A 14725-nucleotide genomic window follows, 5' to 3' on the forward strand; every position below is an offset into this window, starting at 1 on the left:
GTAATTTTGGAAAGGCAGGAATTTCCTCGGTGGAAAAGAACCTCTGGAGTGTGACAGGGAGGCACCAGAAGCAGCTGGATGTGTGGAGTCAGGGAGGTGTGAGGCATCCTCTGCCTCATCCAGCCAGGAGTTCGCCGTGATGTTCCCTCTCCTTTGTTCCTTAGAGCAAATATTTCCTGTTTTCGGTGTAAACTGAGTTACAAATTCATGGCAAGTAAATACAAAGCCTACTCTGCCTCAGGTGATGGGGTTTCTCTGGGTTTGCTGTGGACTGATGGGTTGTTTTGTAACTTCCACAGTATATGATATGATCTTGTTTGGTTTGGGATGGTAAAGGTTGTATAATGGCACCTGTGTGACCTTTACCAACCTGTGCTGCTGAGCTGGTTTAGTAAAATCTGAAATAAAAATGTATTCATGAGAAACATGTCATATAAGAAGTACTATTTAGAAGATGCCAGGGGAGTTCAGACACCAACATAGAAATGGTCTGTGTACCTTTCTGTTTATTTATCAGTATCTCCCTTCTAAACACTTCATGTGTTTATAAATGGCTTAATGTGGCTTCTTATTTTGAAATAGATCTCATTTTGTCTGCTCTAGGCAGCATTTAAACAGGAGAAGTTGCATGGGATGCCTGTGCTCTCCCCTTGGGGGGAAAGGGGTGGTTTGCAACCATATTTGAAGAACAGGCATTTGTGCTCTTCCCCATTTTGAATCGAGCAGCTGAACAGGGCAAAGCTTCGGCTCTTAAACCCGGTTATGTTTGTACTTGGGCACTTTGTTTATGCGAAACAAAGCTCAGTATTAGGCACCACTGGTTACTGCCAGCTGGGCCCTCGCTCTCCCGGCACAGCTGTGCCTCCAGCGGCCAGCCCTGCAAAGAATGGCTAATTAGAGAACGGGGCAGAACAAAGCCCACACAGTGGGGCTGCCACAATGGCATTCCTGTCCCTGCGTGCTCAAAAGATTGATTTTATTTCTTTATTCCCCCCCCCCTCGTGCCTATAGTACAGCACAGATCAATAAGTGCTTCTTCTCCCTCTTCCACTATTCCCCCTGCCCTGAAAACATGCATTTGCACAGGAGTGACATGGAAACGGGCAGGGCTGGGCACAGCGTTGCAATTGGGAGTCCTCTGAGGTTTTCATACCTTAATATGCATTGCTTCAAGTGAAAATGGTAATTACTGTGTGTCTGTGTGAGGTGATATTTTATTGTCAGTGGAGGCGGGGCTGTAACTGGATGAAACCCAACATTCAGTTAGAAAACCCAGTTCACAATTCAGTACAGAACCTGAATGGGCTCTAATTAGGCTTGCTAGGTTTCCTGTCTTTCCTGGGGGCTCACCCCTTCCAAAGTGGGAAGTTCCCAGCGAGGGGAGGTGTGTGTCCAGCTACAGGTGCTCAGTTATACTCTGAGCCTGTCCAGTGACTGTCACAGTCTGGACAAACCAGCTTCCCTCACCCAGGTCATTTTTTGGCAAGCACCTCTGTAATCCCAAACTTCTCAGCTGTATTTGTGTCTTAAAATTTCTGGAAAATCCGAGTATCCAGCTGAATGCTTCATTAGTGTCAGCTTATTTGCAGTGTGAAATTAGAGAATAATTATACTTCTAATGGACGTGATGTACACAAGTGCTGTGAGTGGCTAATCTAAGTTTTTATTAGAACTTCTACTGAAAGTTTTGCTTTCAAGTTCATCGAGGTTTTAGGGGGTAATAATTCCTTATGGTTTGATCCTTGGCTTGGAAGGGGAAAGCCAGATCCCTGTTTCCAAGTCACTGGTAAGCTTGTGGAGTTGGCAGTGCAGCCTCAGTGAAGCTGTTTGCTGGCTGTGCTGGGACTTAAACTGAGGCAGATTTTCAAAAGAAAGTCTGCAAATACTTATATTTGGGGGGGAAAAAAAAAGTATTAAGTGTTCTGTTCCAGAACCTTTTAAAGAAGGGCATGCCTTGAATTAACTGCAAAATTTAAAGTTGTTTCCCTCTGTATTCTGTTCAAGTTCGAAGCAGAGTGTGAGGCAGGTTCAGTGCAACTCGTCGTGTAATAACCTCCCTCCCCGGGTTTCTCCTGTACTTTAGACCTCAGAAGTTGCGATTTCCTTTCCCTGCCTTTAAAAAAAAATAAAAAAAAAATCACCCTGAGTTTACAGTAAACCTGAAAATCATTTCAAGTGGGCAAAAGGAGGTCGCTTTGCTGCACGCCAGGAGCCCGTGAAGTGCTGCCCGGGCAGGGCAGGCTGATTTTAATGAGGGCAGCTCTAATGACTCATCAGCCTGACTCAGGGCCTTTTCATACAGAGCGTAATTAGATCGGGAAGGCAGAACGAGCTGGAGGTCAAAAGTGTAAGTGGATTTAAGGAGAAGAAAGGGGTGAGCTCACAGGGGACGAGCTGGGTGTCTGTGAGGGTTTTTAGCGGGCGGTGGATTCGTCGGGGCTGGTGCTCGGGGTGTTTGGGTTAATAATATGGCCCTAATGAGCGGCGAGGTGACTGAAGGCTGCTGAAATTTTAAGCAAACAAGGTTGTGCTGTGGCATCAGCACATCAGCGTGTGCTCTTCCAGCGTTATGGTCCTGGGGGCATCGCCCCAGCTGACATTTCTTGCGTTTACATCCCTAATTTTGCAAAATAAAATGAGATCCACAGCTGTAGTAGTAAGTAGTGCTGTCGAAGTATTCCGTCTGTTTGATGTGCCAGGATCACAGTCTGCTTCTTATCTGCTCTATCACTGCTGCACCTTGTATGTCACACAAAGAACAAGGAAGGTACAAGGAAATACTGAGCCCTTGTGCCCTGGCCCAGCTCATTTGTACCAGGACGTTCAGATCTGTCTTAAAACCAAAGAGCTGTGAACGCCCCTCCTTTGGATTCGGTTTCACTTGATCTTCGGTTTAGAAAGCCCGTGCTAAAAAGCTGTCAGGAGAAATAATGCTCAGAAGTGAAAGGAACCTGAGAATGACGGACTCAGCCAGGTCACGGCCTCGGGGAGCTCTCCAAGGAGGCAGTCAGTGTAAGTTCCTCCTTTTCCATTTCCTGGTTTTCCCCCACCTCTGCGTTTCTAGTGATGCTCAGTGATCCCATTTAATCCAGGCTGTGCTGTGCCAGGAATTACACAGAAGTGTGCGAGGAGAGCCCTCATCCTGACAAGTCTCTAGTTGCTTTTGAGCAGCCCGTGCACTGTAGTGATGTCCAGCACCCCTCTGGGGAAGCAGCTTGGAAAGGGGCTGCAGATCAGGAGGCAGGTAAGCAATTAATGTAATCCTATTTAATGCAACAAACAAATCCCATCTTTCCAGCCTGATGGCAGGATCTTGCCTTGCCTGTGAAGATTTTCAGTTCACCTTTGTACACGTGATGTTCCACTGGAAGCAGTGGGATTACCTTCAAAGGGAAGGATTACAGGGGTTTGGCTCTGAAACCAGCCCTCCTAACACAAAGCAGGTTGCTTTGCTGTTGCACAGTAATAAAATGGAAAAGCCTGTTTGCAGGTGACTCTGATTCTGTGGTACACAATAAAATTGCCTTCTTTCCCCCATACATAAAATTCAAAGTACTTAATAGCTATTTGTTACTGTGCATGGGGATTTTTGAATGCTGTTTTAGGAATTCCATTGCCAGGAAATATTTTACACCTCCTCTACGTTTACGTAACGAAGTATAATGTTTGCTTTGTGAATACATCAGAGATGTGGAGTCTCACAGAATGTCTAATTAAGCACAGAGGAGCAGTAGCCTTGGGAGCAGTTTCTCAGCCAGAACAGGCTCATCTCTAGCAGCAGAAAACCACGTGTCTGACCATGCAGAAGTAGTCACAGGTAGGACCTCCTGATGCCAGGATCCTCTGGGATTATTTGCTCCACCCAAAGGCCAACCTTACCAGTCAGGGCCGAGATGTTGGGCTTTCCAGAATGGTTTCTCCCAGAGCCCACAAAAAGTTATTTTCTCTTGAGCTTTAAACTGATAAGAAATGGTTTAAGATGTAACTAATTGAACCACTCCAGTTGTTATAATTCAATGACATTTGCAGCATGCCTTAGGTCCTTAACTAAGATTCAAGGACGAGCTTTAAATAAATCACTAAACCACTTGGAAACTTTTTTGTGTCAGAAGTTCAGCCCCTAATAAATGATTCAGCTTCGAGGCAGGTCACAGCCGCTTCCCCTCCTTTCCCTCCTTCCTCTCCCTTCACATGAATAAAAAATAGGAAGAGAGAGCGCACTGGAAAAGGGTGAAGTGTGGCCTGTAGAGAAAATGGGAGTGTTTTTTGCTGCATAGCAGAGAGCAGAGTGGGGTTTGGGGGCAGGTTTTGTGCTGGGATCCGATAGCACGGCGTTACTCCAGTCCTGCCCGCCCCGCTATTTATTCCCGGGACAAGAGGCGCATTGTGAGCAGGGCTCTTGATTTTTCTCTTTGCTCACTTCCTATTGCTGTGCTGGTGTTGAGCAGGCTTGTGCTTACACTTGGTGAGGCCAGAATTGAACCACGTCCCGAGAAACACAAAATATTCCTCATCCCAGTGACATATCTGCATGTCTGCGGGGTCATTTTTTTTTTGTTTCCCCTTCTTCACGTGCTGGAAACCGAAAGTGTTTTTTTGAAGCTCTGGCTTCTTTCAAGTTGTGTTTATTATTTTCATACCAAAGAAAGCAAAACAAGCCTTTTGAGGTACTGTCACTTTCTTAAAAGCTGAAAATGCCACAGCCAAGCCCCAGCTTCGTTCACACTTTCCCTGTGCCGTGCTTCCAGGCTGATGCTGCTGCAGCGTGGATCTGTTTCCTACAAAGTGGATCTCTTCGTGTTTTGCTGAGTTAAAATGTCATGTGTTAACTTGTGAGAGGGTGTGTCAACTGATCAGTGAAGGGATAGATTGTCTTCAATCACTAGGGGTTAATATGGAAGCTAAAACAAACATGGAAGGGTTTTGCTGTTCATGGATTCTGAGTCATCGAGTCGTTGTTCCCGGCAGTATCTGGAATGTTTGCAGCTCCTGAAACTTGGCTGGTGAAGCAACCAAGGCCCCCCCAACTGTTCTTCCTCAGCCCTGTTTGCTCCCTGGTTGTGTGCTTTGCCCGTATGGTGCTCAGTGTTGGTTTTCCCTCCCCCAGGATCTCCAGGCGTGGGTGAATGGTGCTCATGAGAACGGCTTCGTGCTCGTCTCCTTCGGGGCCGGAGTGAAGTACCTGTCGGAAGACATCGCCAACAAGTTGGCACATGCCCTGGCCAGGCTGCCCCAGAGGGTTATTTGGAGGTGAGTGCAGTGGGGGAGGCGCTTGGGGTGCTCTGCACCAGCCTTGTTTCCTGCTGTGCCACCTGAACCCGGAGTTGCAGAGGCTGGAATTGGCACAGAGCACCTGACTCTGCTGACAGGCACTCCTCGTGGAAATAGTGCAATTCCCCGGCAATAAAGGGGAGCACTGATTTGTTTTGTGGCACAATAAAGCATGGGTTACATTCCTGTGCCCAGTTGATATCCTGGAAGGACTGGGGACAGTGAAAAGAATCTGAGGTTATAACATCTGTGACATACTGTCATCATTTTTGACAAAAAAGCCACCCCGGGGCTCAAGAGTGAATCCTGATGATTAAATCCTAGGTTTTCTTCTTCTTCTTTCCCTTTACCCTCACTTTTTTAGGCCCCTTTTCCATTTTCATCTGTGAACACGGGCTTTCATTATTGATTTTCTCACTTGGTGTTGTTTTTTTCCTGTGAGAAATTGGAGGGAGAGAAATCTGCAGGAGTCAAAATCAGCAATAAGCTTTCTCAGCTCTGAAAACATCTTGAGTGGTGCTCTCAACTCGCTGGAAAAACCCCAAAATTGTTTAGTCAGCTCTGCTTCACGTGGAGCATCAATGATTAATTTGGAGGAGTTCATGTGAACCGTTTATTTCTAAATAATCAGTGTCTTACAATGCCTGCCTCGCTGCCCTGCTGTTGGGGTTGTATTAACAGGCTATTTAGCAGCCTGTTCCCTGCCCATCTCTTAAGGAATGTCCTCACTGCTGTGTGTAACTGAAGTAGCAAACCCCACTAATGAACAGGAAAATGGGAATTCTTCAGCCTGTGGCACAGAACCTGGGGTAGTTGGAGTAAAGGTTGCATCACTTTTGGGTTGGGGTAGAGCCACTATGTTTTCTCTGCTTGGCCTCCAGTCAATTATTGGTCCCAGTTGATCTTGCTGCTTTTCTTCTCTGTCCTTTCCTTATGTTTTCCCTGGAATATTTCTCTGTACAGGTATCCACTTTTTGTAGTAAGTCAGTCAATTTTAACAGATTTTTTTTCTTGATGATAGCTTTTTTAATGCCAAAGCAACAACTTCAACTGAAGCCTTTTATTAAATGGCTTTTTTTGCTAGTGTTTCCTTAACATATTTTTCATTGTGTTGGATTTTTCTTTTTGTTACCTGCAATCTAAATTTTGCTGAATGGCTTTTTGGATAAGGGAACCCACCTGCTGTTTCTTTCCATCATGATTTATAAAATGGGAAGATGTCCCTGGGACAAGGGGCAAGACAAGGAGGGATAGGCAGTCGATCCACCCCAGTGGGAATTTGAGATCCATAATTAAATACCTAAATATTATCAGTCAAACACGGCTTGGAGGTTTTTTTTGGGGGTGGTTGGGTTCATTTTTGACATCATTGACCTATGTCTGTGTTGGACACAGGTGGATTTATACTGGATACTTCTGGGAATGAGAGGTGGTAGTACAGCTTGGCAGTCTTAGGTCACCGTGATAAACCAAGGGAATCTTTGTAGTTCTTTGGATTATGGAGCCCAAACTAGTAACTGTTTAGTTGCTTTTCTGTAACTTAATGTAAATAATCTTGTAATAATACATAGAGAATGTACAAACCAGTCCTAAGTAAGTCTTGCTTAACTGGGAATGAGTGGGTGGTTGTTTAAGTAACTGTTCAAATGCTCTCCAATAAACAGAATGTTGAAGTGGGTCGATGGAGCTGCCACAGAACAGCTCTGTCCAATGGGACTCATTCTGGAGGTCTTGATAACTCCAGCTTCCATTTGATTTTTCACTGGTTTAGGTTTTCAGGGAACAAACCAAGGAATTTAGGCAACAACACGAAGCTGATTGAGTGGTTACCGCAGAACGACCTCCTGGGTGAGTATCTGTGTTGATCAGACACTGCCCATTCTCACTTGATTTCAGTTTGCACTGCTAAAAATATTCTGCTGAATGAGCAGTTATTGTTAAGCCAGGATCGCTTCTGTCATGCAAGTCAGAGAGCAAGGATACAGAATTAGGATTTCAAGATGGTAGCTGAGTCCCTTGAGGATATGAGAGGCCACAGAGTGTTTCTGACTGTCTCTGGGATACCTGGATGTTTGTGTTCCCAAAACAGCTCCAGTGGGTGCTGCTGAATGCATTAAACATCAGTGTGTGTGTGCTGTGTGTCAGCTGGAGTATTTATCCTGACTGGTGATTAGGCAAATGACTTCTAAAAGCAGGTAGATTGTTTTGGTTACAGGAGTGCTCCGAGGCAGTGTGATTTTTTTATTTTTTTTATTTTTTTTCCCCATTCCATGGAGCTGTTCCTGTGGTTGTCAGTGTTTGCTGGCCTGAAGTAAGGCATGGGAGGCTTTAGAGAGAGCATAACATCAGTTGTCCTGCATTTGAAGGTCTTGTATTTCATCCCCAAACCTGCTCTCCCTGGCTCACTTGTACTGCTAAACCTGCTGCGGTCACCACCTGCAGCTACTCGCCAGTGAGAGGTGCATGTTAATGACCCCATTAATCATTTTACATGACTCATATACATGAGAACTTTCTTTGCTTGGGCTGTTCCCTCTCCTAGTGTATCAGGAAGTGATTTAATGCACGAGGAATTTCAGCAGAGTGGGCTTAGGGAGAACTTTAGAATGAGTTGAAATAATTTTGCCTTGCCTGAGTCTCAGCTGCAGAAACACTGACAGATAATGTTGTGCCCGGGTGCTTCAATAACTTTACAATAAGGGGATATAAATGTGTCCTTTAACCTTCATGCCTCTTCTGCTTTCAGGTCACTCCAACATCAAAGCTTTCCTTAGCCATGGAGGTTTGAACAGCATTTTTGAAACCATGTACCACGGGGTCCCAGTGGTGGGGATCCCCCTTTTTGGAGACCATTACGATACCATGACCCGGGTGCAGGCCAAAGGCATGGGAATACTGCTCAACTGGAAGACTATGACTGAGAGTGCACTGTATGAAGCCCTAGTAAAAGTTATTAATGACCCCAGGTATGGCACGAGGGGTTTTCTGTGGGTTAAATATGACTGTACCAAACCTTTGTGCAGTGGGGGGGAAAAACTGCATGTTGGGTTTTATTTGTCTGTACAGCTGGGGCAAGCCTGGGGCTGTTTGTCCTGTTTCCCAGGATTGCCCAGGGCTGAGGTTTCTGTGTAGGTGCTGGGCTCGTTGCTCCCCACCAAAACTCGATTGTCTCACGTGCTCTTTGGGGAAGTTGCCATGTGGAGGGCAGAGAGGTTATGGAAACAAACCTGTCCTGACTTATTCCATGTTGCAGACCAAGGTCTCCCTGTGTCTGTCTGGATTCTTCCTTACTACCAGCCTGGCTGTTGTGCTGCCTCAGAGTCCTGGAGCAGGATACACATACACAACCTGGGTTGTAGTTTAGAGAGGGAGGTATTCACTAAGAGTGACTCTGAAGTCCCATGATCTGATTTAAAAAAAAATTCAAATATTTTCCTGTTCTAGTTAGTAATGCCTGTCTTAATTCAGGAATGTCATTTTTGCATTCACACAAATTTGTCATTTCACAATGACAACATTTTGACAAGTTGTTATGAATGAGGACTCCAATCTGATTTTTTTGTTTTGTTTTGTTACTCAGGGGAATAAGTGCAAGCCTGTGAGCTGAGTTTCAAAATTCTAATTCCAACAAATAAGTTTTTTTTCAACAATCCTTGTGTGAGGAGAGTTGCTCCACGAGTTGGTTCTGAGTGTTCTGTTTTAAAACACCTTTGTTGAGAAAACCTCCAGATGAAAAGTAGTGAGGTGTTAGCTGGCAATATATTGTACTGGCTAACCCTGACTTTGGAGCGTGGTGCTGTGGATGCTTCTTGCTTTCTTGGGAGCGGAGTCTCCAAGTGGTGCTTGCCCTGGGGAAGGAGAATCCTGTAGGGATGGAGCAGCAAAGGGGAGGAGAGAGGGGGGGGATGTGCGGCAGAGAGACCTCGATAACATCAGTTGCATCACCTTTCCCTTGTGCAATTACCCTCAGTGAAAAGGCAAGTCGTGTGTGAATAACCCGCTGACCCTGCAGGGAGGAGAGGAGCAATTTGACACAATGAGTCACTGGGGTGAAAACCAGACGTTTTAGGTGAAACTCCGGCCGGGAGCGGAAACGGTCCGTTGCGAAACCAGCCCCGGGTTTCTCGTCCTTCTGCATTTCTCCACTTGCCCCATAGCGTAACGTGGCGATTTTTTTTTTTTTCCCCTCCCTTTCTTCCCCCTTCCTCGTTTGTTCTCCCCCCAGCTACCGGCAGCGGGCGCAGCGGCTGTCTGAGATCCACAAGGACCAGCCTGGCCACCCCGTGAACCGGACTGTGTACTGGATTAACTACATCCTCCGCCACAACGGAGCCCAACATCTACGTGCCGCTGTTTACAGCATCTCCCTCTTTCAGTATTTCTTACTGGATATTGCCTTTGTCCTTCTAGTGGGTGCTGCCTTACTTTACTATGTGTTGGCCAGGGTGGCCGGGTTTGTCTGCAGGCAGAGCAAAGAGCTCTGGTCGAAGGACAAACACAGCGCCGTGAACGGACACTACCAGAACGGGATCCCCAACGGCAAGTACAGGAGGAACGGCCACATCAGGCATGAGAAGAAGGTGAAATGAGCCAACAGCCCCCCCCGGTGTAAAGTAGTAACGAATCAGATCAGTAATCGAATTTTATCGCTGTAACTTAGCCTAACAACTACTTAAAAAAAAAAAAACAAACCAAACCTCGGTAAGCAGTTCTAACACTCCCCTTCGGTATGTAATATTATGTGACAAAATCCTACGGAACTAAGAGAAGTCTTGAAAAAAAAAGGAAAAAAAAAAAAGAGCAAGCAAGCACAACCTAAAATGGAAAATGTTTTATTCTTAATACTGATGCAGAGAGGTTATTTTGGCACTGAAGTTTTTAGAAGCCTTAATTCTCTAAAGTTCTATACGACGACCGTATTTATGAATTTTGAGGTTTTTTTAAAAGCTCAATGTGTGTGTCCCAAATGAGGAGAGGTTTCTTTTTATTTGCAGAGGTGTTCTCCTTTTATTTTTTTATTGTTTTAATACGTCCATCCTTTTAGCTGAGAGAACTCTAGTGCTAGTTCTGTGTTTCCCTCGTTGAAGGTTCAACATGTTGTGTAAGAATGCTGTTCAAAACAAAAAGTTTTTCCCAGTCTTTATGCAAGAAATAGCAAGTTGCAGACTGAAAACACAGACCTTAGAAAAAAAAAAAGAAATAATCTTAATGAGCACTGAAGAAAAATGGCAAAAATATGTACTTGTTTTACTGATAAGCTGCATGACTCTTCTGCTCACTCCCAGTACTTTGGCGAAAAGGGTCTTGAGCAAACCTACAGTAGGCCCTAATTTTAATTTAGACAAAATTTCATTTGTTGCCTTTCTCTGCATAATGTAACTTATGCCACGAAAATATTAGGGAGTTCTGTTCCACTTCAAAAATACGGCTGGGTGGGGAAGTAGATTTGCATAATTAAGAAAAACAAATGAAACAACAACAGCAACAAAGAAAAAGATAAGAAAACAGTAAGAAAATCTATCCCTGTGCTTGGTGCAGGAGGTTTTGCAATGGCCCAGAGCTGTGCAGGATCGAACCACTCCTTGGGGTCTGTTGAAAAAGGAACCAACCAACCCCCAGCAAACACCCCGCACTCCCCCCAGAGTTGAATGTCTTTCCTTGTTAATTCTCACAGAGTTCTTTCGGAATCGCAATGTTTGTAGCTGTTCTCTTTCAATGGTTGTATCTGGAAAAAAAACCCCAAAAAACCCAAAAAAAAAAAAAAAAAAACAACCCTCAACAAAAAACCACCCCCCCGACGGAAATCTTCCCTTCCATTAGTCTGGGCCACGCCATCCATGTTCCGCATAGTTGCCAATGGGAATTGCGCGCCGCGGGCGGGCGTCCGGCCCCGGGCGGCGCGGGATGAAGCCCGGCCGCTGCTCTGGGGAGGTGGCCGTGGCCGTGTCCCCCCCTTTCCCATCCCTGCAACAATCTCCTCCAATCACTGTCGCCGACACGCGGGATGCTGGCGCCGGGCTCCGCTCCGAGGGTGGGATGCGCTCCGGGCGCGCGGGGGCCGCCGCCGCCCCGCTCGACCAAAGTTGGCAACTCTGAGTTTTTTTTTGATTTCCACGTCATTCTGTTTACTTGGAATTTTTTGCACTACACACGTTGTGAGTGTACGCTTTTATTTATTTGTAGTTCGAGAGATCCCATTTGCCTTGGAAGGAGAAAAAGGGAGGAAATGCCCCGTTTTTACCCGGTGTCGCTCACTAACACGGCAGGAGTTGGGAATGATGATGGGATGCTGAGCTCATCTTCATACACAGTGATGCAATATTTCGCTTGTCATTCCATCAGGAGCCTCGGTCCTATAGCAATAAAATAACAGTGCAGATATGTTTCTAATACACAGTACAGCTACTTGTACTGCTCTCCGAATACTTGAAGAAAATGGTATTATAAATAGGCCTAGTAGCTATTCCTTTTTACAATCTTGCAGTTCGTGGCAACTTCAAGGAGCACACAAGAGGCGATGAATGGTGGGGTGGTGAGAAGACTTCGAGTGTATGAATGACTTGGTTCAAATGTGGGGGAGGGGGGGGGTTTTTGGCATTAAAGAAGGTACAAAAGCACTGACCGGATGATTAAGCATAATTTAATCTCCACTGTGATAAAACTTAAGCAATAAACATGGATTTAATAGAGAAATTCTGTGGTTGGGAGTATGTTTTTGTGCAGCTGAATGGTGGTTGTTTCAAAGCACCCTGGGGTGTGTGTGTGTGTGTGTCTGTGCACATAAATGTGGGTACTTACTAGGTTGCACATAACTTGTCTCAATATGTACTGTGGGGGACGATTCATATTTGAAATCAAAAATTATTGGGTTTCTTTGTGACTGTAGATCTGTTTCCTGTAGCAGCTTTGAATCCACTGAAAGGCAAAATGCTTGACTGGGTTTCTCTAAGGCAGTTCAAGCTTTTCAAAGTTTCTGGGTGTCCCTGGCAAAGTGTCTTTTTTTTTTTTCTGTTATTTCTTCAGAAGCAGAACTAAAAGGTTTTTCACAGTTGATGCTGGATGAGTTGATGGATTGTTTTGGATAGTCTCTGTAGATAAAAACATGCTGCAGTTCTGTTGCAGGAAGAAGCAGATGCTGCTTTAATTGTGTTACCAAATTTGTGATGGGTCTGACCCACCTCATCTAAAGAAACACCAGTTGTGTTTCAGCTTTCTCATTAAGTTCAGGTATGAGCTGATACTGTGATTTCACTTCTCTCTTTGCTATAGCAAGTGAATATTCCTGTGCTTTAAGACACAGAATTTAGCAATGGTTGGTGTCGGTGCCCAGCTGGTTTTGAAATGGGCCCCACTGCTGAAGGAGTTTTAAAAAAAGTGTTTAAAAATACATGTGTAACTCCAGACTGCATCACAGCAGGGAGCCTGAGGCTTTACTCACCTGTTATTGTGCACTGAGCAGAGAAGCCAGTCTTCTTAAAAGAAACTGAATTCACTCCTTGGTAAATACCACACCTGGGGTTTATTTATCCTAAAGAAAATTACACCTTTCAGTGCTTCATTTATTTGGGGGTGGGGTGGGGTGTGTTTTCTCTCCTAAACAAAAAAACAACCAGTGCTAAACCTTATTTCATTGTGGATGAATAACAAAAATTGCTCTCCTGCACCTCTGTCTTGGTCTTGATGTAGTTACTCTGTATAGAAACAAAAACTGAATGGAAAAGATTCCATTCCACATGGAAATAGGGGCATGGAAGGCTGAAAAGTATTTAGGGGAATGTTGACCAGGATTTTAGAGTGGGGGATAGGATCCTAGAGCCATTCAGGATGAGGTTTAGATTATTTAGGTATTATGTAGTGTCGACTTCCTTGGGCTGTCACTGGGAGCTGAGTCAGGAGTTGCTTCTTCTAAGACCAACTGGGGAGGTTGGGATTGAAGGATCTCTCGAGTCAAGGGTGCCAGGTGGGGTTTTGAGGCACGAACAGGAGCGTTCCACGGGGTTAGAGGCGCCGGTCTGTGCGAAACACGAGCATCACTCCGAAACCAGAGCGTAATTGCACTGCACGGAGCGTTAATTGGCTCTGTAATGTCAGTGTAATTATGTTTTAATGCAATAATGGCATGTCTGGGTGTAGGAGCTGAGGCTGGTGAGGAGTGATGACTGAAGCAAGCAAGAAGCAGTAGACTGGGACTTGTTGCAGATGAACACCAAGATTTTTGGCAGTCAAATAATCTGAAGCCCACAGTGATGTTTTTAAACCGGGTGTTCTTCTGGCTCTGTAACCCCCAGGTTATGATGCTGTGGATTCTCCTGCAGGTACACACTTTAAACTGGCTTTATTATGCTGCTTCTTGTAGTTTTCCGTGAATGTCACTAAAAATTTTGAATTCCAGGCTTAGCTCTACAGGCAAACCTTGAATATTCCAGCTGCGCTGCAGTTGTAGTTTCAGGCGTGGGATTCCCACTGCCTTTCTTTTTCTTTTCTTTCTTTTTTTTTTTAAAATGAAGGAGAGAATGTTGTCACAATTCATTGTGAGGATTTCAAAATAAAAGCTTTGGGAGGGAAGGGACCTTAAAGATCATGTAGTTCCAACTGCTTGCCATGGGAGTTGTTCTGGCAGTGTTGTCTGCTGGTCATCTTTTCTTTGGGATTGATTCCTGCATAACGAAAAGTTTTACTGGAATTTAATGTTATTTTCAACTTTACTGCATTCCCACATAGTTAAGAATCACCTGGGACAAGCTGAAGCTCAAAATTGTGATTTATTGTCCATACTTTTAGTCTGAAAAAATCCTGAGAGACCTCCTGAAACTGGCAGGTTAATTAATGAGATAATGGAGCTGAATACATAGGTACAGACACTTCCTCCTTTATAGAGACTCTTTCGTTGTGGAAAACAAATGGCTGGAGCTGGGACTGGGAAATCACAGAGGGCTGGAGGTGAAAATGAGCTGTTCCTTTCGAAATCAGGAAGAATTCCTTGTCCCACCTGGCCTGACACGGTGTTGAACCGATGGGGCTGCGCAATGTAATAATTAACTTGGGAGAGATATGAACAGCATGATGTGTTTTATCTGTGCTGATTTTACAGGAAAATGCAGGATTACATCAGGGGCAGAGGTGGAGAGGGAGAGAAGACAATGACAGCTGCAGTTGGTGTGATGTTCAGCATCCTCTTGGGTGTCTCTGTGTTATTCATATTGCTCACAGGGTGGCTGAAGCTTAAATTTTCCAGGTTCACTACAGAAAGATGCACTGAATTCCTGGGGTGGCTTGAAAGGAAGAAAATGTTCTCATTCCAGTCACAAACAACCTGCTTATCACATCTCTGCTGCTTAGTTTTAAGAAGCAATCTCAGATACAGGCTTGAAATAAATTCCCCTCTTCGGCTCCCGTGAGATTTAGAGCAAGGATAAGAGTTTTTCAGCACCAGGAGATGCCCACTGAGAAAACT

The 14725-nt window shown here is 44.9% G+C and overlaps 1 protein-coding gene across 3 annotated transcripts in view; it reads left to right on the plus strand.

Annotated features, from left to right (window-relative positions):
- Positions 1 to 11043, plus strand: part of UGT8 (UDP glycosyltransferase 8) — a 33531-nt gene extending 22488 nt beyond the window's left edge. For all 3 annotated transcript variants that reach the window (XM_064651397.1, XM_064651396.1, XM_064651395.1), the window contains 4 exons: positions 5108 to 5250; positions 7043 to 7119; positions 8018 to 8237; positions 9497 to 11043. In XM_064651397.1, coding sequence (XP_064507467.1) covers positions 5108 to 5250; positions 7043 to 7119; positions 8018 to 8237; positions 9497 to 9860 — 804 coding nt within the window. In that variant the 3' untranslated portion in view covers positions 9861 to 11043. The remainder of the gene's footprint in view (positions 1 to 5107; positions 5251 to 7042; positions 7120 to 8017; positions 8238 to 9496) is intronic.
- Positions 11044 to 14725: the final 3682 nt, after the last annotated feature.

This window comes from Pseudopipra pipra, chromosome 4 (assembly GCF_036250125.1).
Source record: "Pseudopipra pipra isolate bDixPip1 chromosome 4, bDixPip1.hap1, whole genome shotgun sequence".
Taxonomy (NCBI): domain Eukaryota; kingdom Metazoa; phylum Chordata; class Aves; order Passeriformes; family Pipridae; genus Pseudopipra; species Pseudopipra pipra.